This window comes from Misgurnus anguillicaudatus, chromosome 19 (genome assembly GCF_027580225.2).
Source record: "Misgurnus anguillicaudatus chromosome 19, ASM2758022v2, whole genome shotgun sequence".
Lineage (NCBI taxonomy): Eukaryota > Metazoa > Chordata > Actinopteri > Cypriniformes > Cobitidae > Misgurnus > Misgurnus anguillicaudatus.
In genome coordinates this window covers 20,591,847-20,613,650 of record NC_073355.2, presented here as the reverse complement: position 1 = coordinate 20,613,650, position 21,804 = coordinate 20,591,847, and the positions used below count along the sequence as shown (strand labels likewise).

At 38.3% G+C, this 21,804-nt stretch overlaps 1 protein-coding gene across 8 annotated transcripts in view; it reads right to left on the bottom strand.

The window, feature by feature from the left end:
• arhgap23a (Rho GTPase activating protein 23a) overlaps positions 1-21,804 on the bottom strand; it is a 75,161-nt gene that overhangs the window by 36,638 nt on the left and 16,719 nt on the right. For 3 of the 8 annotated variants that reach the window (XM_073857102.1, XM_073857103.1, XM_073857104.1), the window contains exon 1: positions 4,442-5,195. The exons of 2 other annotated variants lie outside the window; for them this stretch is intronic. In XM_073857102.1, the coding sequence (XP_073713203.1) occupies positions 4,442-4,693 (252 nt within the window). In that variant the 5' untranslated portion in view covers positions 4,694-5,195. Of the gene's footprint in view, positions 1-4,441; positions 5,202-21,804 lie in introns of those variants that run through there. 3 more of the 8 variants (XM_073857100.1, XM_073857101.1, XM_073857107.1) reach the window with 2 other exon arrangements.

Genomic DNA, 21,804 nt, shown 5'->3' with positions numbered 1-21,804 from the left:
ATATCAAATAAAGGCAAAAAGTCTTTAAAAACTTAAAATAAAAGAAGAAACACTTTCTTTGCTTTATCTTGCCTAGGGCACCAAGTAAGCCACGACTCCAACCTGTACCCTTTCAAGAAAATAACAGGTGCATTATGCCTCAGATCTTAGCTTGATTTGGAAGCTTTTGTCAAACATTTGTTAAATGCTGACAGTACTGCAGTCTTACTAATGTCCAACAATGCCACAACCAACAGCTAAAATAAATCATTTTCAAAACATTTTTAATCAAATATTACAAAATGTAAAAAAACACTCCAGAGATGGGAGCTTTGTGATTGCCGGCTAATACAATTCTTCAGAGATCTGCTGAGCTTCTGCACAGTCTTATGTAAGCAAATTCTGTGTGGGCCTGCTGATCGGATTAGATAGACAAATACAAGTGAAAGACACAATAAAGGTGTGGAAATAAAAGAATGAAAGAATGACAGTACTGGGGCATGTGTGAATTCCATAAGGGTTACCGTTAAGCCAGGACATGTTCAGACAGACATGCAAAAACTAGCCTTAAAGAGAGAGACCGAGAAAGATAGGCAGAAGGACATAGAGAGAGAGAGTGGCTCCAACAGGCTCCAACACGCAAGTTTCGACCACAAGGTTCCTCTCGGTATGGGAATACCAAACCCTGTTATTACCCCCAAAACCACTTGCATACAACTGTACACAAAACACACACATACACTGGTCTTAATCTATGGTTCAGAAAGGTCCTTTCATTTTAAGCAATAAGCCTTGTGTTTCTCCATCACTTATTTCTTAATTGATTCTTTAATAAAAACGAGAAGTCACTTCTTTGACGTCAATGAGATCTTCAGAGCTCTTTAAGGTTAGGAAATAACTATTAAGTATATGCCAGATGATGTTTCATTATCTATCCAATGATCCTTTAGAATTAATCAATGATATCATTTGCTTTGGTTTGGTTATGTATGTATCTGGCCAACAGAGATGTCTGTATGTAATTCTGCAAAGCACTTCGTTCAACTCCACACTATTCCATCCCGTACGTGAGCCAATGACATCTATAGCCTCAACTTTTCTTCATTTCTAAATTGCTTCGGTAACAAGCCTCAGATAAGTAAATGTAAAGACTGTATCAACTGTTCCCCTTGTTAAAATAGTTTGTATTCTGAACTGAATATGCAACCTATCATGACCTCTCGGTTTACGTCATCGTTTATGACCTCCTGATGATGGGTTAACACAGACCCGACACATTCTTGCTCTAATTGACCGTAATTCCACTGCGTAGTGCAAAATATCCTCAACGTACCACGTGTCATTAGGTTTCAGTATGGATCCAGTCTTTTATCTTGGCAGGCTATGCTTACACAAGCACAGCGTGGCCAGAAACAATACGCTCCCAACAGATGAATGGGTAATTATGGCTGAAAATTTGAGTGTAATTAATGTTGAGTGTTTAATCCCCGACACCCTGCTCCATGACTGCAACACATACACAAAACAGATGACTGAGAGGAGGTGTATGTGCGCGAAACCCGTCTGTCAGCTATTTTAGATCCGCTGGCGCGCTGTTAAACAGGGTTTTCCACCTTTGAGTCCAGGAATCACAAAGAAACGGGAACATGAATGGATAAACTTGTATCCGGCATGGTAATGAAGGTTATATATGATCATAATATTGAATATTATGTTTGTTTTTTTATTTATTTAAGTATTTTTGTCTTTAGAGCAAAGAGACCAGGAAAGGATCTTAAACCAAATTTTTATCCAAAAAGCTGCATGTTTGCAGACCCTTAAGCAACTTGCAATGCATTCAACACAGTCTTGTGTTTCCTGTAAGACAAAATGATTCTTCATTTTGCTCTGTACTTCAATACATGCTTGGTTATTTTCAACCCAGTGTTGGGTCAAAAAAGGGTTGAGACCAGCCTTTTGGGTTGTAAATAAACCTATGCTGGGTTGTTTAAACCCAAAATGCTGGGTTGCTTTAACCCATTGCTGGGTCAAATATACAATATTTTGGAATAACGGCTGGACTCAATGCTGGGTTGAAAATAACCTAGCATTTTGGGGGGGGGGGCTCAGTTTTTAATGCCATTACCCAGGGCCCCGGCCGATTTAGTGATGTCCCTGAATGACCGACAAACTTAATGTTTATTTAATATTTCAAAGATTAAACACATAATGAAGACAAATATCACAGCAGGCACCACAGTGCTGGTCCCAGTGCAGTGATGGCATACAGTAAACCTTCAACACATGTGTGTTTTAACAAGGAGACCACCTGGCAACCTTATGTTTCAGTCTAAAAACCCAAGAGAAACAATCTGTGCTTGAAACTAAACTAGGAATACAGAGCATTAAATCAGTTAAAGTCTAGAGAGTAAAAAAGCGAGAAATACAACAGGGTTGAAAACATTAAAACATACTGCCTTGTTTACATTTGCAAAAAAAGCAGAATGAGATATATCATTGTTATGATAATTAATAAAAGGTTTCATCTTTGAAAGGATTTTCAAACATGGTGCAGAACAGTTTGCTTTTTTGGGAGTAGCAAATCCAATTGAGGGGTCATACCAACCATGCATATTTCAAAGCGGTTTGACTTTGGTTTGGTTAAGCGTCTTGTGTATACATATGTACGCATGTCTGGCTGACAGCTGCTGACTATGTGCACGTCCAAGGAAAAAAAAAGCATTTCAAAATGGGATATTCTGGAAGATCCAGAATCCAAGTATTTGTACATATGAGAGAACAACTGGAAGACACAAACAATCAAACATGCCCTCAATATATCCTATAATGTATGTGCATGAAACAAACCACTTAAAAAACTAAGCTTCACACACACAAACATTCATACACAGTTACCTAATGAGACCCTTATCCGGAGCCTTTACTTTCTAATTAGTGTATGCTGCCCTTCGCCACTATGTCTGTGGTTAAAAGTCTGTAAGAAGTAAATGACATTAAATGACAGCTTTCAAAAACCCTTCAAGGTAGATATGTAGTAGATAACAACAGAAAAATCTTTGTGTCTTTAACCCCTTAGCATTCCTAAAAAGTACAAATTGTACCAGAAATTTTAGCTTTCCAAAGATATGACATGTTTAGCTTTTTGTTTTTGAGTTGTTGTATTTATTTGATGAAGTTTTCTGTCAAATAATGCAGTGTCCCTCCTACGGTACACTGGAATTTTAAGGGGTTTTAAAGACATTTTGCTCAGCATATTTGGGTGATTCTCTCGAAACCATTGAAACACCACGGCACTAATGATTTTAGCTTTAAAATGTGTAATATAGTAACATTAAAAAGCATCAGAATTAACACAATACTGTGTTCTACCTTGCACAATGTGTGATTTCAACATAAGAATTTATAATTGGAAATTTTATCTCATTTTCTGCTGAAATTCTCATTACCGCAATGTGTCCGGCTGTGTTTGAACATGCGTTATGTTGTAATTTAATCAAATTAACACAAAAATATTATGAAAAAAATAAATGGATGTTTTGCTAGACTACTTTAGATGACAGAAAAAATATTTACTGAATATTCATGTATAATAATAATGAAGAAAAATTAGGAAAATGATGTGTCCATGCCTGATGTTCTCATCCTCCGCAACACTTTTTGAGAACAGTTTAAGCACACATACAGAATTTTAATAAAGTTTGATTTTGAGTGACCAAGCACATGGACCAGTTACTTCAAGATGGCTACCAGGTAAGATAATTTTTTTACAGTTAATTTGAAATATTGTCTTGTCAGAATGCTTACACGACATTTTGATTATCATTACCGCAACAGATGCTTATTAAATGTTAATTTAATTAATAGAAACATAATACTTTGATTTTAAATGCATGTGCAGAATCTCCAAATTATGTTCTTTCAGGTTTTTCATGTCATTTTGAAAATATGTCAGTGTTGATGTTTTCTGACTGTTGCGGTAATGAGATTTTTTAGGACTAATTTTTTAAATTATGTTACAAAAAGTGTTAAATGATAAGTAAAAGTTTTTAAATTAATGTTCCCATTTACTCCAGACTTTGAGTTTTTTAATGTCTGGTGGGAAAAAAAGTAAATTTAAGCAATTTTTACATTTTCATGCTTGACATTTTTAAAACCAAGTTTTCGTGAGAATCACCCATTTATGCTTTTGGAAATAATAGGGTACACACTGAAATCATGATGAAAATACATTTCTAATCCTCATACTGTCAGTCAATCTTATTCTTTTTTTCTTCTGAAAATGCCTGGTCCATCAGTTTTACATAAACGTATAAATGTTAGAAATGAATTTGCATCCATTTTTAAGCAATTCTGACAAATGCAACCTTTTCAACACTCTTAAAAAGTGTTAAAAGTGATAAGACACCCTCTAACTTAAGACTATCCAAGTATGCAAACACACAAGCACACAAAAACAGCTTACCCTGTTGGTCGGTGAGGGTCTCAGCAGAGCTCTGCCAACCCTGATGCCATTTGTGCTCTCAAAAGTGTCAGTCTCTAGGTCCGAAATTTGTCCGTTTGTTTGTGGTGTTTCTCCGTGCAAAACAGCCACCCAGATACATCGAGGCTCGGGAGAGCTGCAGTCCACCCCCACCGCATCCTGAAAACACCATTCCTTACCCCCTACACTCGGGCACACAGCGGGCATCGCCAGTGGCACCTGAGCCGCTGACATCACATCTCACGTAAACTCACAGAAGTGTGCAGGCAAAGTTCCACAAGTTTAAAATCATGAAAGACTCATTTAGACCTCCAGTTTGGACAAAAAGGGAAACAAAAGCTATGAGTCGAGAAGTGTCCGTTCTCTCCAAAAGAGAGATAAAACTCGCCCGAATCTCCACATATTTCCTTAATCCATGTCGGTGACTTTCTTAAAGCATTCCAGAGTTGAACGGATAAGTTCCATATCACAAACTCTGCACCTCCTGTGCTGACACATACACAAGCTGAAATGTTGTGTTACCAACGCAGTGGCATTTCCACAGATGAGGGCGACTGCAGGATGCCAAATTCTTGTCTGGTAGACAGTGGTGAGCACGTGGCAGTGTTGGCAAGATCCAGGGAAGCCGGTTAGTGGATGGAAAATGAATTTAATCCGAGTTTTTTTTTTAAACGCAGTCTTGTCCTTCACTCATTTTCTTTTAACCTTCTTTACTTTCTAAATCAGTCACCTCTCTCTCTCTCTCTCTCTGGACTGACTGTAACCTCCAGCTCTCTGTGTCACAATGAGAGAGCCGGCCCCCTTCTTTTCTCTTGCTTGCTGTCTCTCTCTCCTTCTCTCTCTCTCATTCATTTACTCATTCATACTTCTTCTTGCCCGTTTCTATCTCGTCCTCTCTATCTCACTTGCATGCGCTCATATCTCAATTTCTCTTTCGGCGTTGTTATCTTCTGGACGTCTGCATCCCTCCTGCTCTTTCCTTATCACTGTCATCTCTACGGTTTTTTCTTATCAGCCCTCATCGTTGTCTACTTCATGAAACTTTTGGAGCTCTCAGATTTCTATATTATCAAATCTTCCATTTCCAACCACCTTTTCATTACAGATCCTTTGTTCCATAAGTGAAAAGACATGAAAAGAAGCAAATTCTTTAGGTAGCGAACAGGACGTTGACTAAAAGCTGTGTGAGTCCAAAGTCCACGTAAGTCCAACATGTTGAAGCTCTGCTAAAACCCGCTGAGAGCCCATCAGTCTGCGTGTGTGAAACTGAGCAATGCAAACACCCCTCACACACACCCCACCCGCTCTCTAAAAGTGCCCTCAGAGAAAGAAAAAAATAACGGCTGTGCTAACAAACACACCAGCTCTGCTAGCAAATACAAATATTTCTTTCTGCCACAAAGACAGAATAAATTGAACGAAAAAGCATTCTAACCAAACACATGGAGGAAAAGTCGCGGAGGGAGAAAAACAAAGAAAACCAAAAACGACAACATCAACAAAAAACAGACTGGCAGACAGAAACACCAGTGCTAGACACCTCGCTGCAGCTGCTCTCTGCGGCCAGACGAAAAGACTGAAACAGATGCTACTAAAAAACAACAAACGCACATATACAGACTCTTTCATTTTACAAAACAAATGTTGGATAACTGGTTGCATGAAAGTAGATATTTCCTTTATATTTTGCCTTAAAACATTGGCTGCTAAAGGGATAGTTCACCCAAAAATGAAACTTCTGCCATTATTTACTCATCCTGAAATTGTTTTAAACCTGTTTGAATTACTTGGATCTTCTGTTAGATACAGGGTTCCCACACCTTAGTAAACTTCAAATTCAAGGACTTTCCAGGTCCAATACCCTCAAATTCAAGGACTAAATGTTGGGACACATTTCAAGTAAGAGCAAAGTTACATCGTGTTAACTTTTAAGATACATTGTTACAGTTCCCTTTCGAGGGAACTCGCGTTGCGTCACTGCGGTGACACTTTGGGGATGCCCCAGGGGTAAGTGCGTCTCAATGTGTATATCATACTCAACCAATGGTGAGGCTTAATGACAAAGACAGGGTGACGCGGGAGCCAGAAAGTATATTGGCATCATAAATACTGCCAAAGACGGCGTTGCAGGGACGCAGGAAGTATGGCAAGGGAGACGCAGCATCTCGTTCCCTTCTCAGGGAACAACAGTTACATACGTAACCAGAGACGTTTTCATGTGTCAAACACAACTATGCAAAAAAGCATTTTGGTATGAATCAACATTTGCATACAGAAGATATAAGCATTTAAAGCAAACAGTTTGGCACGTGTGCTCAAAAAGTGTAGAGTTTTTATGATATTATCCTACACTACACAGGAAATAATATGGATTTTTTTCATAAAACGTCTTGCATAAAATAGATTCAAGCACTTTCAATGACCTGTATATATACATGTATATTTTCAAAAACTTCCCAGGGCCTTACATTTTTTCTCAAACCTTCAAGGACCTGTGCACCATTCGCTTTTATAGTATTTTTTGTCCTACTATGGAAGTCAATGGTGCCCCAGATCTGCTTTGTTACAAAAACTCCTTAAAATATCTTTCTTTGTGTTCAGCAGAATGAAGATATTTTATACAGGTTTGAGGGAGAGTAAATGATTACTTAATTTTCATTTTTGGGTGTACTATCCAGTATTTTTGAAATCATGAATGCATTTGACCCTTTCGCAAACTAGGACACAACGTATCTGCTTTTGAATACTAAACAAACATATGCTCAAGTATGAATTAAATGACAATAACAATAAAACTGACACCATCATTTAACAACTTTAGACCTGATTTTTCAGGTGTGCCTTATTTTGATTGGTTGATCAGCATTTTGATTGGTTTGAAAAAAAAGTGATGTCCATTACAGTGGAAAGCAGGGTCTCAAATGAACACAATTTTTATTATGATTGATGCGGGCAAAAATTCTAGATCTTGCGGCACGTTTTCGTTTTCTTAAAAAATGTTATATTTATGCACTTTGTGCAATGAAATTGCGGAAACTTGTAAAAACTGTGGTTGGGGTTTGGAGTTTTTTAATGATGTTCACGTCGCGCAATTATGTCACTTTATAACGTTCCCATAGCAACAGGGGACATGGCTGTGCTTGTGTGAAGTAAATGCAACATTTTTCAACTTTATATATGTGACTTTTTGCTATAAAAATGGCAGGATTGTGAAATCACGCAAGCCCTGCGCGTGGAAATTTGAAATTTATGCGGCAAAAGTGCATTTCGCATTTAAAAAAATGCAGCCCCTGCATAAATATGCAGACTTGGGTTGATTAAGTATTGAATCATGCATTCGCATAATCGCATTTTTCTGGAGGACTGACAAGTATCACTGAACCTTACTGTAAACAAAACAAAATCCCCTAGTTAATAACCAGCAATAACAGTTTTACAATATTCATAACACTGCATGGGTGATTCTCACGAAACCATTGAAACACCACGGCACTAATGATTTTAGCTTTAAAATGTGTAATATAGTAACATTAAAAAGCATCAGAATTAACACAATACTGTGTTCTACCTTGCACAATGTGTGATTTCAACATAAGAATTTATAATTGTAAATGTTATCTCATTTTCTGCTGAAATTCTCATTACCGCAATGTGTCCGGCTGTGTTTGAACATGCGTTATGTTGTAATTTAATCAAATTAACACCAAAATATTAAGAAAAAAAATAAATGGATGTTTTGCTAGACGACTTTAGATGACAGAAAAAATATTTACTGAATATTCATGTATAATAACAATGAAGAGAAATGAGGAAAATGATGTGTCCATGCCTGATGTTCTCATCCTCCGCAACACTTTTTGAGAACAGTTTAAGCACACATACAGAATTTTAATAAAGTTTGATTTTGAGTGACCAAGCACATGGACCAGTTACTTCAAGATGGCTACCAGGTAAGATCTTTTTTTTTACAGTTAATTTAAAATATTGTCTTGTCAGAATGCTTACACGACATTTTGATTATCATTACCGCAACAGATGCTTATTAAATGTTAATTTAATTAATAGAAGCATAATACTTCGATTTTAAATGCATGTGCAGAATCTCCAAATTATGTTCTTTCAGGTTTGTCATGTCATTTTTAAAATATTTCAGTGTTGATGTTTTCTGACTGTTGCGGTACTGAGATTTTTTAGGACTTATTTTTAAATTATGTTACAAAAAGTGTTAAATGATAAGTAAACGTTTTTAAATTAATGTTCCCATTTACTCCAGACTTTGTTTTTCAATGTCTGGTGGGAAAAAAAGTAAATTTAAGCAATTTTTACATTTTCATGCTTGACATTTTTAAAACCAAGTTTTCGTAAGAATCACCCGCATACCTTGCCTGGGCCTTTCTTCCCATAGCATAAAAAGCCCAACTTTATTTTTTTGTGTACACACCAACCTAACATGAGACTTTCAGACAATAAAAAGCTGACATGTACAGTAATATGTGTAATGCATCAGGTCAGACACCAAATATTTGCTCTAACACACACACGTGGAAAATCTCACCAAACAGACATGTGTCTAGTGTGTGTGGCACGCAGCTGACCGTAGGTGAGATAAATCCCTCTCATTCAACTTCACCAAACACACACCTGAAATCCGTTACAAATGAGGACAGACTGGTTTCACCTGCCAACAGTTAGACGTGTCCCAGCACGAAACACGTAGCCAAATACAAAACACAACACACAAAGTATCAGGAAGGATGCACACACTACAAAACACATAAAAGCTATCACAGCATATTGAAGCTACACTAATCTAGGTGTAAGTACAGCATTACTTGAATCATATACCCTGTGTATTTAAACACACAGACGCACAAAAACTCTTTAATGTTGATGTTTGTCTTCTAATAACATCATGAAAGCACAATTACAATTGCATTATGCAATTAAAAGGACACGTGCAAAGCTTTATTTGGAAAACAATCAAAGCCTGACTTCACCAAGGCCCGGGGGGAATTTAATGACAAATATTTTACCTGTAGTAATTAAATGAATATCAAAACTTCCCATAACCCGTGTACATCTTCTGGCAAATATCCCAGCATTCACATATTATCAAAATACTAATGTCTACCATTAAGAGTCAAATACTCGAATTTCTCATGGCTGAAGTCCTTAAAGAAACTTACTTTTATAGGTCTCTATATCTTTTACTATATGTCAGTGTGAAATCTCTCAAGAGGACGTCTCATAGATTATAACAGGTAATAGTTTAGAAACATCCAATAAAACATTGGTAAATAAATACAATATTAAGATCTTCTGAGCTCTCTAGCACTTCTTTGAGAAAGACAAACATCTCTACAGAGCCCTTATATGTTTAAATAAATACCCTTGAGCTCTGAAAGCTACGTGAGCAGCGCACGCTCTGATATGAGCAAATCTCCCTCATCCTTACACACAAAACACGCCTGATTCATTCATCAAGGAATGCTGATGAAACAGATATAAACGTCTGTCTTAGCTTCAGTTGCGAAATCAATTTTTGAGAAGAAAGCTATAGCCTGTCCCCTGCTGGTCACACGAAACACAAGAGAAAAACTGCAGATGAATCAACAAACACACACGAGATTATAAAGATCTGGCAACACTGTTTGTTCCCAGGCGCATTAAATAACACAACACAGTCTAGACTGACTTTAATCTACCTTTCCTGAGAGTTTGCTTGTGTGTGTGTTTGTGTGCAATGTGCATGATGCGCTTGTGTGTATTGGTACATAGGCATGTTTTTGTTGCCTATTTGTTGCATAAAACAAGTTATTTTAAGCCATTGAAACACAAACAAAATATCTATATGCATGCAACTGCTGCTCATTAAGCTTGTGAAGATTTTGCCCACTTTATTGACCTTAAATGCATATATGCGTCAAAATTCCCATCTTTTCAAGTATCCTCATAAACACGACCATTTAGGGCTTAAGAGGAAGTGAACATCAAAAAGAGAAAACGCATGTGTAACAGTATATTTGATCCGGTCTTAAAGGGGAAGTTACCTAATTTTGCTCCTGTCTGTCACTCATGTTTATCAAACATCTCTCACTGCTCTTGACAAAATCACTTTTCTACCTTAAATAATATATATATATACATTGACTGTTTATCTTCAGAGAGCTTTATTTTTGTTTGTTTTTATCTTTTTATGCTTGTATAAGCTTTTGATGAACATTAGAATTATGAATATTTCTGTGGTATTAAAGATTTTAATAACAGAAAAACCTTATTAAAACATACAAAAACGCTACCATGATACATATCGTTATCATGATATAAAATTTATCCTATTGTGATAGAAGATCATATCGCCCACCCCTACTCCATGGTATTATTTTTCCTCCTATAGAAGTTAATGGGATACACAACCGGTTTGGTTACAAACATTTCTCAAAATATCTTCCTTTAAACAGGTTTGTAACAACATGATGCTGAGTAAATGATGACAGAATTTTCATTTTTGGGTGAACCATCCCTTTAACCAATCATTTAAACCAGTGTTTCCCAATCCTGGTCCTCGAGGCCCCCCTGACTGAAAGGTCCTGTCCCAAATGGCACACTCCGGACTTGTGGTCCTCCTCAGAGTCCATACTTTGATGACATCACGTAGTCCAGACTTTATGGACCCTTAATGCGAGTCCACGTGGGTGCAACGGAGTCGTATTTTGGGACAGACTCGAGCGTCACACTGGAAATAGGTAGAGAAGTTGCCCGTCAGTGTGAGCTCCTCCCTTCCGTCGTCTGATTGGTCTGATTGCTCTTTTGCAAGGACTTCTGGGTTGGTGGTAAAGTGCGCGAAGCCTGCTGCAGTGTGGGCTTCGCTGAATACCGCATCAAGGGGGCAAAGGAGGCGCTGATGAGCACACTTCAAAGCGTAAAAATGACAGATGGGACACCTTACGGACTCGTGGACTAAGCGAGCACGCGCAATTTAAGGCCACGAGACCAGAAAGTCCACATGAAGTGCGCCATTTGGGACAGGGCCAAAGTTTTAGATGTCTCCTTATTTAAAACGCCTGATTCAACTTATCAGTATCCTTCAAAAATGGTAAACATGTCTCCCTAACGAGCTAATGAGTTAAATCAGGTGTGTTAAATAAGGAGACATCAAAAAACTTTCTGGCACGGGGGCCTCGAGGACCAGGATTGGGAACCACTGATTAAACTATTTTATGTTGCAGATACTGACTGTGAACAATTAGTTTGTAGTGATGTATTTGACCAACAGATGGCAGAACTGAAGCACAAACCCAAAAAATGCATTTGCAGCCGAAAGCATAGAAACAGATAGAAGCGTATCCTCCTATGGGTGCAGGGTCAAAAAAGGATAATCTTTTATCTAAACATATACTAAAATAACATATATTACACACATTGTAAATTTGATAATCAATGTTATAACCCAGCAAGATTTTATGATGAATAATATACATTTTGTTAAGCTGTAGGATACACATGTCCAGTCACTACACAGCTGCTTGTGTGATGAGATGTGAGTTATGTGCAAAAGAGGTCAGACGGGTCTTGTGGGCTTTTGCACCTGTTCTACATGAAGACCAGAGAGATTAAGAGCAGATATTGAACACAGAGCAGATGTGCAGGGTAAAACACGTGCATACATGCATACGCAAAGACGCGCAATTGTGCATACACACGCATGAGGAAAGATGGTGAACCAAATAAGATCAATCAAGACCAAGTGCTAAGCCCTGGTTTTTGAATACAGGAGTGATGCTTGGGAAGAGTGTCAGATACCTGAAGACATTCAACAACAACAACACTGACCCCTTTTAAGTCAATTGTGAAATTGTACTGCTGTAAAAACACACGCAGCATCATTCTGAGCATTAAATGTCTGTGAATGGTGTGTTTAGCGTGTGTGGTTTTCTTCTGCATTGCTAAATTCCACATCAGTACAGCTGCCTTAACCACCACACCCTATCACCATGGCAACCATCCCTTCTGGCAAGCATCAACGTTTCCACAATCCATACGGTTACAGGGCACCGAGCAACAACTAACCAACTCAAACTAGATGTTTAAGCAACCAAAAACCAACTTGTGTGCCTATAGGGGGAAGTTGGTTCTTTTATGTTAAGACTACAAAAACACCACTGGGATATAAAAGTGTGCTCAAAAAAATGTTAAAGATTTTGAATTGGTGGGTTAACCCCCCAAAAAAATCACATCTGGCAATATTAACCCCAGTTTCTCTTCTGCTTCATCGCCCTAAGTTTTTCTCTTTTACTTTTCCACTTCTTCATGTCCTGCTCTCCATCACACTCCTACTATGATTTCTGGAGAGTTTCAGAAAGAGGGGGCATGTTGTGGTCAGAAGGGGCCCCGGCACCCCCCCTCACAGGGCTGACTCTCAGCGTCTGCTGGGCCCCTTCACTTCACTCAGCCTCTATGTAATTAGCAGATGTAAATTATAATGTTGGGCTACAAGAATGACGTGTTTCTTTCCTTTTTTCTCCGCGCGTTCACATCTGTATAACTGTATGTGGACCCTGGCGGCTGAAACTCAAACCCTCCACTGGGATGAAAGTAATGAGGATCACAGAATGCAATAAATAACGAGAGAAGGAGAAAAGATGAGAAGAGAGACGAGAAAGGAGATGAGACAACGCAAACTTATTGCAATTCATAAGGTGGCTAATTTGTATGAATTGGCATAATCTTATATATACATTTTTTATACAATCTGCTTTCGTCCCAGTAACGTTGGGTTTGGGGGTAGGTTTGAGGTGGAGCTTTTTTTCTAAAAAATCTAAACGTTTTTAGTACCAAAAAGTTTTTGGTACACTTCACAATGTACAAATTCATACAAATTCCTGGGTGATTAAATTATTCTGTTCTTTACAATTAGATTTAAACCATGTGTATCTTCCTAAAAACAAATCTTAAGAATATTCTAGAAGTTTTCTCCAAAACCATTTTAATTATGATGGCATTCAATGATAATCAACCACAACAAAACCATGCCGGACAGCCCTGGAACTCACACACAAACAAACAAACTTATCTAGAGATAATTAAGAGTTTCCTGTCCTAAAAATGACACACTTTCACACACAAGTAAACATGTTTTGATACATGATCCATTTCTATCAGCTCATCTGCAGGCTCTTTCCGGTTTGTTTTAATGACTGTGCAGAAATCCAGTCTGTGCGTTTGTTTGTGTGGGTGCTTGGATAGGTGAATTTTCCCCCTGGCCTTTTCTTGCTGCCATGCGAGATCCATGTTAACAGACCCAGCTGACTAAGGAGTCACACAAATGTTGATCACAGATGTGCGCAGCACTTCCTGTTCCTCTCTCTCATGGCTGAGAGGGAAGAATTTGAGTTAAATTGAACGTCAATCTCTCAGTTTTCTTAAATTCTTCTTCAAACTGTGGCATATGACTAAAGGTGTAATGTCATAAAAAATTTAATTTATCTTTGATCTTCTGAATTCAATGTTTTATGCATGTACGGTAATTTTAGTTAGACACAGCGATTTTCCAAACTTAAAATTTGTTTTCAAACAGCACAGCAAAAGCACAAACACATCTTGAAATCCCTGGAGGAAGCTTCATGAACACATGACTAACCATATTTACACATCCACAAAGTAGTGTTGTTACTCTTTCTCACATGCAAAAAAGCCCTAAAGGAGCAACATCATTTAAAGGACAAGTTCTGTATTTTACACTTAAAGTCCTGTTTTCAGATTGTTTATGATGAAATGGAACGGTTTTGACTGAAATTTCGACATATGCGGCTGCCCCAAGTTTTAGGGTGTTTGTGTTTCACCTCCCACCTCTACAATGGGTTTAATGGTGCACTGGAACAATCCTTCCTAAAATGCATTAAACTTTCGTTTACAAAGACGTGAAACTCACCGAGTGGTCAGGGGTGTTCACTGATATGCTCACACAAAAATCGCTGCAAAATACGCATTCCAACAGGTTTTATCGTAGTTTTTGCCAACTCCATTGACATGTATTAGTTGTGCTGTGAGGTACGGTATTACTCCGCGCCGGGAACTTTGTTTCTATTCTAGCAATTGGCATTGGCCGATTAGTGCCACCACCTGGGCTGGAGTGTCTATTATTCAAGCTCTAAGCGGAAGAATATACACGTGTGAGGCGTTTGGAAAAATAGGTCCACAAGTTAACAACGAATGCTAAAACAGCTGTTGGAAAGCATCTTTTGCAGCGATTTTTGTGTGAGCATATCAGTGAACGCCCCGACCACTCGGTGAGTTTCACGTCTTTGTAAACGGAAGTTTAATGCACTTTAGGAAGGATTGTTCCAGTGCACCATTAAACCCATTGTAGAGGTGTGAGGTGAAACGCAAACACCCTAAAATTCTCGGGGCAGCCGCATATGTCGAAATTTCAGTCAAAACCGTTCTATTTCACCATAAACAATCTGAAAACAGGGCTTTAAGTGTAAAATACCGAACTTGTCCTTTAAGTGTCAGACAGAGGAAAGAAATGTTCGGTTCACACACACACACACACACACGACAAAATGCCATCGCACTACATTAAAATACATCAGTAGCATCACATTCTGACTTCCGATAACACACAGAGATGCAGATGTAGATGTAGATATTTGAGCTGGAGCCTGACCGATTTATCGTTTTGCCGATTTTATCGGCCGATATGAGCTTGTCTCCATTGTTTGCTACTGGTGACACCAGCCAACCCTTTCGGTTCAGTCAGTGGTCTCTTGTTCATGCGGCTGCAGTCAAGCTGTGTCTTCACGACATTTTACACCTAGTATTAAGACGCGCTTTGGTCGATTGACTTATAAGTGGACAAGAAAGACACATTCCCATTTTCACTTGGTGTTTTTAATCCATCATTTTTGTTCACTTGTGTGTTGTTACACATAATACACACAGAGAAATGGCACGTTTAAACTGACGTGCAGTTGTGCACTTATATTACAGTATGTGAGAGTACAACTGCTTGTGTTGTTATTAAACATGCTCATTTCAGAGCAATTGATTAAATAAGCTCGCACAACTTTCACACCCTCGCAAAATGCATGCCTGCAAACTCAGAAGGGCTGAAAAAAGGTGACACATTGTATACGCGCCCGCAAAAGTTGAATTCATCCGCGGGAAAGCTGATGCAGTCAAGGCCTTTTTAGAGAAGCTGCTGGCAACGCGAAGACCCGCCCTTCACGTAACCCCATTTGTTCAGGTCCCATCCATTGACCAATCGACTATCCTAACCTTAACCACGCTGTGATGACCTCGCATGATGACCAAAGAGCTTTTATTGTTTTTATGAAGCAGACCACAGTAGGTTTTGAAACTCCCGTTTATGGAAAGTCGAGACCCCCCCAAAAAAACTCTTCGAATCTACATGATCTATGTGGATGACCTTTTTCAATTCAAAACGGCGATTTTCGCCAAAAAGCGACTAGTTTGCAGGTATTAAAATGAAAGAGGCAGAGAGTACCCGCCCTGTTGAAAAAAACAATAAAACCATTACAGAAAATTCTAATGGTTTCCATTAAAATACCAATAGGAACCATTAGCTTTTACCATTAAAACCACTACACTGTAGTGTGTTTTGGGCCATATTCCATCAGAACCAATAAAATTCCCAATAAAACCAATAGAATTTCTGTGATGGTGTCTATTGTTTTTTTAGCAGGGCGCTTTTGTTTTATAAAAGTCTAAAGTTCGCGTTAAAAAATAAATACTATACTGTAATATACGCATAAAGAATATTGGCCGATATATCATTATCATTTTGTTTAAATCCCTAATATCTGTATTGCCCCCCCTGCATATCGTTCAGGCTCTAATCTGAGTTAACATCAGTTAATATGGCTTCAGTCATCTCAATACTATAAGCTCTCCTCCACACTCCTCTGTTTTTCTTTTTTTTTGGATATCTTGTTTATAAGTCTAACATTCCACCAAACCTGGTGCCTCCTGCATTCATCCATTTAGTGCTTTCTCAACATCACTTGCTCTTCTTTGAGTCAATGCCATATTTGGTTATCTGTCAGCTGAAATCTCTGAATACACATTTCATTCCCTCCCTCATTCTATTTCTCCAGTCCTCTGCTATCTTTCTCAGCTGTTTGTATAGGTCTGCTGGTTCTGTTTTTCATAGCATATCTGTAGCTCCGCTTAACTCTTTCGCCGCCATTGACGAGTTAACTTGTCTATTAAGAGAAACGCTTTCCTGCCAATGAAGAGTTTTTCCGGCAATCCGTATTTCCGCTATTATCCACCAGGTGGCGCTCTTACCCAACTTATAAAGTATTTCCTCAGAGTAAACAGTTCAAACTCCATGTATGTTTTGATGATCGCTCTGAATCTGATCTCTATAAAAAGTCCTTCTAAAAAATGATATAAAGAGAACAAATGAAGGTAGGATGAAACTTTTTTTTTTTGAAAGCAGAGCGTCTGTTCTTTCATTTGATATATTGTATGGTAATATATTTACATGTTCTGGAAGGCATTAAAAAAATCATAAAAAAATGCTGTCTGGCAATTAAAAAAAAAATGCTGGCGAGGAAATAGTTAAATAGGTCATGGGTTTGAATCCTAGTGCAAACACATACCTCATGTTGTTCTAAATCTGTATGAGTTTCTTTATTCTGTTGAACACAAAAGAAGATATTTTGATAATTGATGCTAAGCACACAATGGTACCTACTGACTTTCATAGTAGGAAAAACAAATTGTAGTCAAATACAAAGTCATTGGGTACCGTCAAATGTGTGCTTCCCATCATTTATCAATTTTAAAACAACATAGAGGTTAAATATATATAGAAATTTAAATAATACATTTTTCATTTTATAGTGACCTATTCTTTTAAAGGGGACATATCATGAAAATCTGACTTTTCCATGTTTAAGTGCTATAATTGGGTTCCCAGTGCTTCTATCAACCTAGAAAATGTGAAAAAGATCAACCCAGAAACTTAGTTTTGGCAAACCATTCTCTGCAAGCATGTGAAAAAATAGGACATTGAAATTTGGCTTCCCTTGTAAAGTCAGGAGGGCATCCCGCCCCTTAATCTGCACTATCCAACCACGGCACTGCCATTTAGTGCAGAGATCAGCTCATTTGCACTTAAAAGGACACACCCTAAACACATTTTTGCTCACACCTAAAGTAGCAATTTAAGCATGCTATAAAAATGATCTATATGGTATTTTAAGCTAAAATTTACATACATACTCTGTCTGGGGACACAAAAGGTAGAAACAGTCATGTTGACTGAGGGTGGGCGACACTTACTCTGTTAGTTTTGGGCGCATGACGATATTCAATAAATATCTCTGTATTCTACAAAGTGAGATGTCACAATTGCATTTAAAGAAACAGCGTATGATGAAATTCTAATATATTTCTAATACTTTTAAAGGTTTTCGTCCATGTTTGAAAATATTCAGCTGTACAACAGGCATGCTGGCTGGAAAGCTTACATCTGACCTCAGTGTAAATTTTTGGCAGAGCATTTTTTGCAAAAAAATAAAGTCATATCAGACCATTCCAATGTAAATGGTCGTTGTTTCATCCCTTATCCAGTGGCAAAAATTCTGATATATTACCAAAATTTAATATACCGTCCCAAACCAAAAATTATTAGCATATTCTCACAGATGAATTTAATAGCTAATACAGACATGTAAAGAGAGAGTACAACAAAAATAAGTTGTGGTTGAAGCTTTTTCCTCCCTGCCCTGAGGCTGATGCTCTTGTGCCCTACGCTGGCTTATCTCCCCATCAGCCACTCCAGTGAGGCAAGTCCCAGGCTCCAATCCCGGCCTGCCTAGACACGCTTCCCAAGAGAAAAACATCTTATCCCATTACACACACAGAAAGCGGGATGTTTGTGATTGTGGGGTCACGGTGGCATGTTCAGTCATATACAGAACACAAGCTTTTATTTGTATTTGTGTGTATAACTGCATTTTATGAGTCTTAATATGGATAAACATAAGATGAGGTCAACAAGTTTGCACATGAACGATCATAAAGGCATTCTGATCAGTCTGAAGAGACAGGCAGCACTAAAGTGCAGTTACACAATACACATGTGCATATGCATCCTGATGGGTCACATTGAGAGCAGAAAGTCACATTTTAGCACTGAAGATCTCCAGGTCACTGTACTTATATGGCTTTTCTGATTGCTGTTGCCATTAGGATTTTAATGGGTTGCAAAACTTGCAAGTATAAAAGTTATGATCAATAAGATATATATTAGCCATATAAATAAGATATCATTCTTAATTCATTGTGTTCCTGTGGCTCGACTGGTAAAGCAATGTGTTAGCAGCGCAAGAGTTCGTATATTTGATTCACATGGAAGACACATACAGATTAGAGATGCACCGGTTTCAATTTTCTTGGCCGATTCCGACTTCGGATTTTTCTGTAGGTGTGACCTGACGATTACCTATTTTCTTTCCAAGAACTGTAATTGACAGCATAAAGGCTACAACCAAAAATTCACTTTTTTTTCATAAAAAATCATTTTCATCATAAAAACAAATTATCACAAATTGCACTTTCACCAAAAAAAAAAACAAGATTTTCATTAGAACAGATCTCAAAATAAAATGCTCTCAGACTCAGTCAGGCTCACTGACATGCTAGATGTCCAAATATCTGTGGTGAAACTGATTGCTGTTTCGGAATCATCCTGTAACTGGCTGCATGTGTGACACGAGATTAAACAATTTTGGGAAACGCAACGTCCGAGTTGGAAAGAGGAAGTTTATCAGATTTCTGAAGCCTCTGCCTGGAGAACATCTGGTAATCCAGAGCAGAGTCCTGCATATCAACGTGTTATTTGTGGTGCGGATGCAAGGCAGGAATCAATATAGGCATGGGCCGACTGCGGTCTAAAACTCAAGACCATTTCGACTCGTTACCGTACATGCTGAAATGCAAGTGTTTTTAAAAGTCTTATTTGTGGCTATGCAATGAATCGTGACTAACCATTTGCAGAATAAAAGTTTTTGTTTATATATGTGTGTGCACTATGTATAATAGGGCTGGGCGATATATTGTAGGGGACTGTCATGCGGATCCATGATTAGAAGTAAATCGCCATCACCTTTTCAGATGGAGCAGCATTTACTACACAAAGCCGTAGTTCACTGCAGAGCAGGCGATTATTGCAGGCGATTCTTCTTCGCAGGCAGGCTGGCAGGCCGGTACCAGTCCCGTCAATCTGTTATTCTTTAATACTGATAAAATGTATAGCTTGAATGCTCTAACAATCAGAATTTTGCAATAAATGCACCTGCATATAATGCTTCATATCCTGAACAAATAAAACTATTATAAGTCTATGAAACAATCACACTCAGGTCCTGTTTACACGAGAACGCTCGAGGGTGAAAACGTAAAAATATTTTATCGGATGTGCCTTTCATTTACACGATGATGATGTTTTTGTGGCTTAAAAATGCAAAAAATCTTAAAAATGCTCTACCATCGCGTTCCTGTCTAAAGGGTAAAAACTAGGGGTGGCACGGTTCACAAAACCCTCGGTTCGGTTCGTATCACGGTTCTATGGTCACGGTTCTCGGTTCAGTACGGTTCTTGTTGTTCTTTTTTTAACACTCCAGAAATGTATTTTTTTTAACACTCCAGAAATGTATTATCTTATTAATGTATTAATTATCCATAGTTTAGGATACAGTATTAAAAAAAGTTATATCATGTAATCATGCACAAACTGAATTTGACTTTAAGCACATTATTGGGAACATCCCTGAGGAAAGCCAGGCGAGATTTTGACACAGCGAGAGGGAAGACATTGATGATTTCAACATGCTTTTCATTTATTTGGCAAAAAAGAGAATGTGTATTGCCATCTACATGAAAGGTAACTTGCCTTTATCAAAATGCCAACTTCAGTGTAGCTCTACTGAGAGGCTGCTTAAATACTGCAGAGAGTATATGTGAACGAGAGAGAAACATAACGTTTACACCTGTAATATTTAAATCCGTCCCTTTTGTCCACTTTTGACCATTTCTGTCCTGATTACTTTAAGGGGCAGTTTATGAAATAAGATCGCGCAACTTTCACACGCTAGCAAAATGAAACTACGCGGAAATCAGCCGCTTTCGTTTTATCAACGAAAGGCTAAAAATAGCGCTGAATACGAAAAGACGTAAAACAGTGTTCATTACTTCAGATTAGATAAATGGTCGGAGAGAAGGCTGTCGCATGTGGCTGTATCTATTGTTTTATTTCCGCTGTCATCATAGGTAACATGAAATAAAAAAGGTTTCCACACACCAAACTTATACGACGCTGGCGCATCCTCCAACTGCGGGCAGACTTCTTTTTCTCTCCCTCTTGCCATTTCTACACGTAACATGACCGGCAGCACTCACTCTCCACACCAGTCACCTCTTCTTTCGCGCTATTCGCGAAAGGGGAACACGCTATCTGAGGTCACATACAGGGCACAAGGCTACATACATTGCGCATGCCATGAACCGTTGAACCGTACGACACACACGCGCTCCGAGACAAGCGAACCGAACGGTTCGGATTTTTTTCATGAACCGTGCGCGTTTACGTCACAGGCATGCGCCAGTTCAGGAAAATAGCAAACATGTCGGATTATTTCCATACGTCGGGTTTCAAGTACTTCACATTGCCACCTAGCCGCCTGGAGTGCTTACTACATCGACTATCACACACTTTTGCATCACCGTATTCACGCAGATTTCCCCCCAAAAGTTATAATGCAATGCAACTTTTGCGTTTTCCCTTCAGATCGTTTCCGTGTAAACGTAGCGTTAGAATTATCACCATTTCTGATACAACTTTAATAAAAAAATGTAAGATATTATCTCTGTATTTGGAAAATGGCCACTTAGAGGCAATAGCTTCTTCTGACTTTTACTGTTGTCGTTTTAGTAAATTACCTACAATTTACCAGAATGACTTTACCTTTTGTTAAAGGGGTCGTAGCATGAAAATCTGACTTTTTCCATGATTGAGTGCTATAATTGGGTCCCCAGTGCTTCTATCAACCTAGAAAACGTGAAAAAAGAACAACCAAGCACTAAGTTTTGGTAAACCATTCTCTGCAAGCATGTGAAAAAATAGGTCATCCAGATTTGCGATGTAGGTAGCAAGTCAAATTACAGTAAAACCACCCATTAAATCTGCACTATCCAGCCAGGGCACTGCCATTTAGTGCAGAGAGAAAGAAATTTAATAAGAACAGCACAATTGCGTTTCAATTTTAACAAACCACCATCATTGCAGTGTTCAGCACATTTGCATTTTAAAG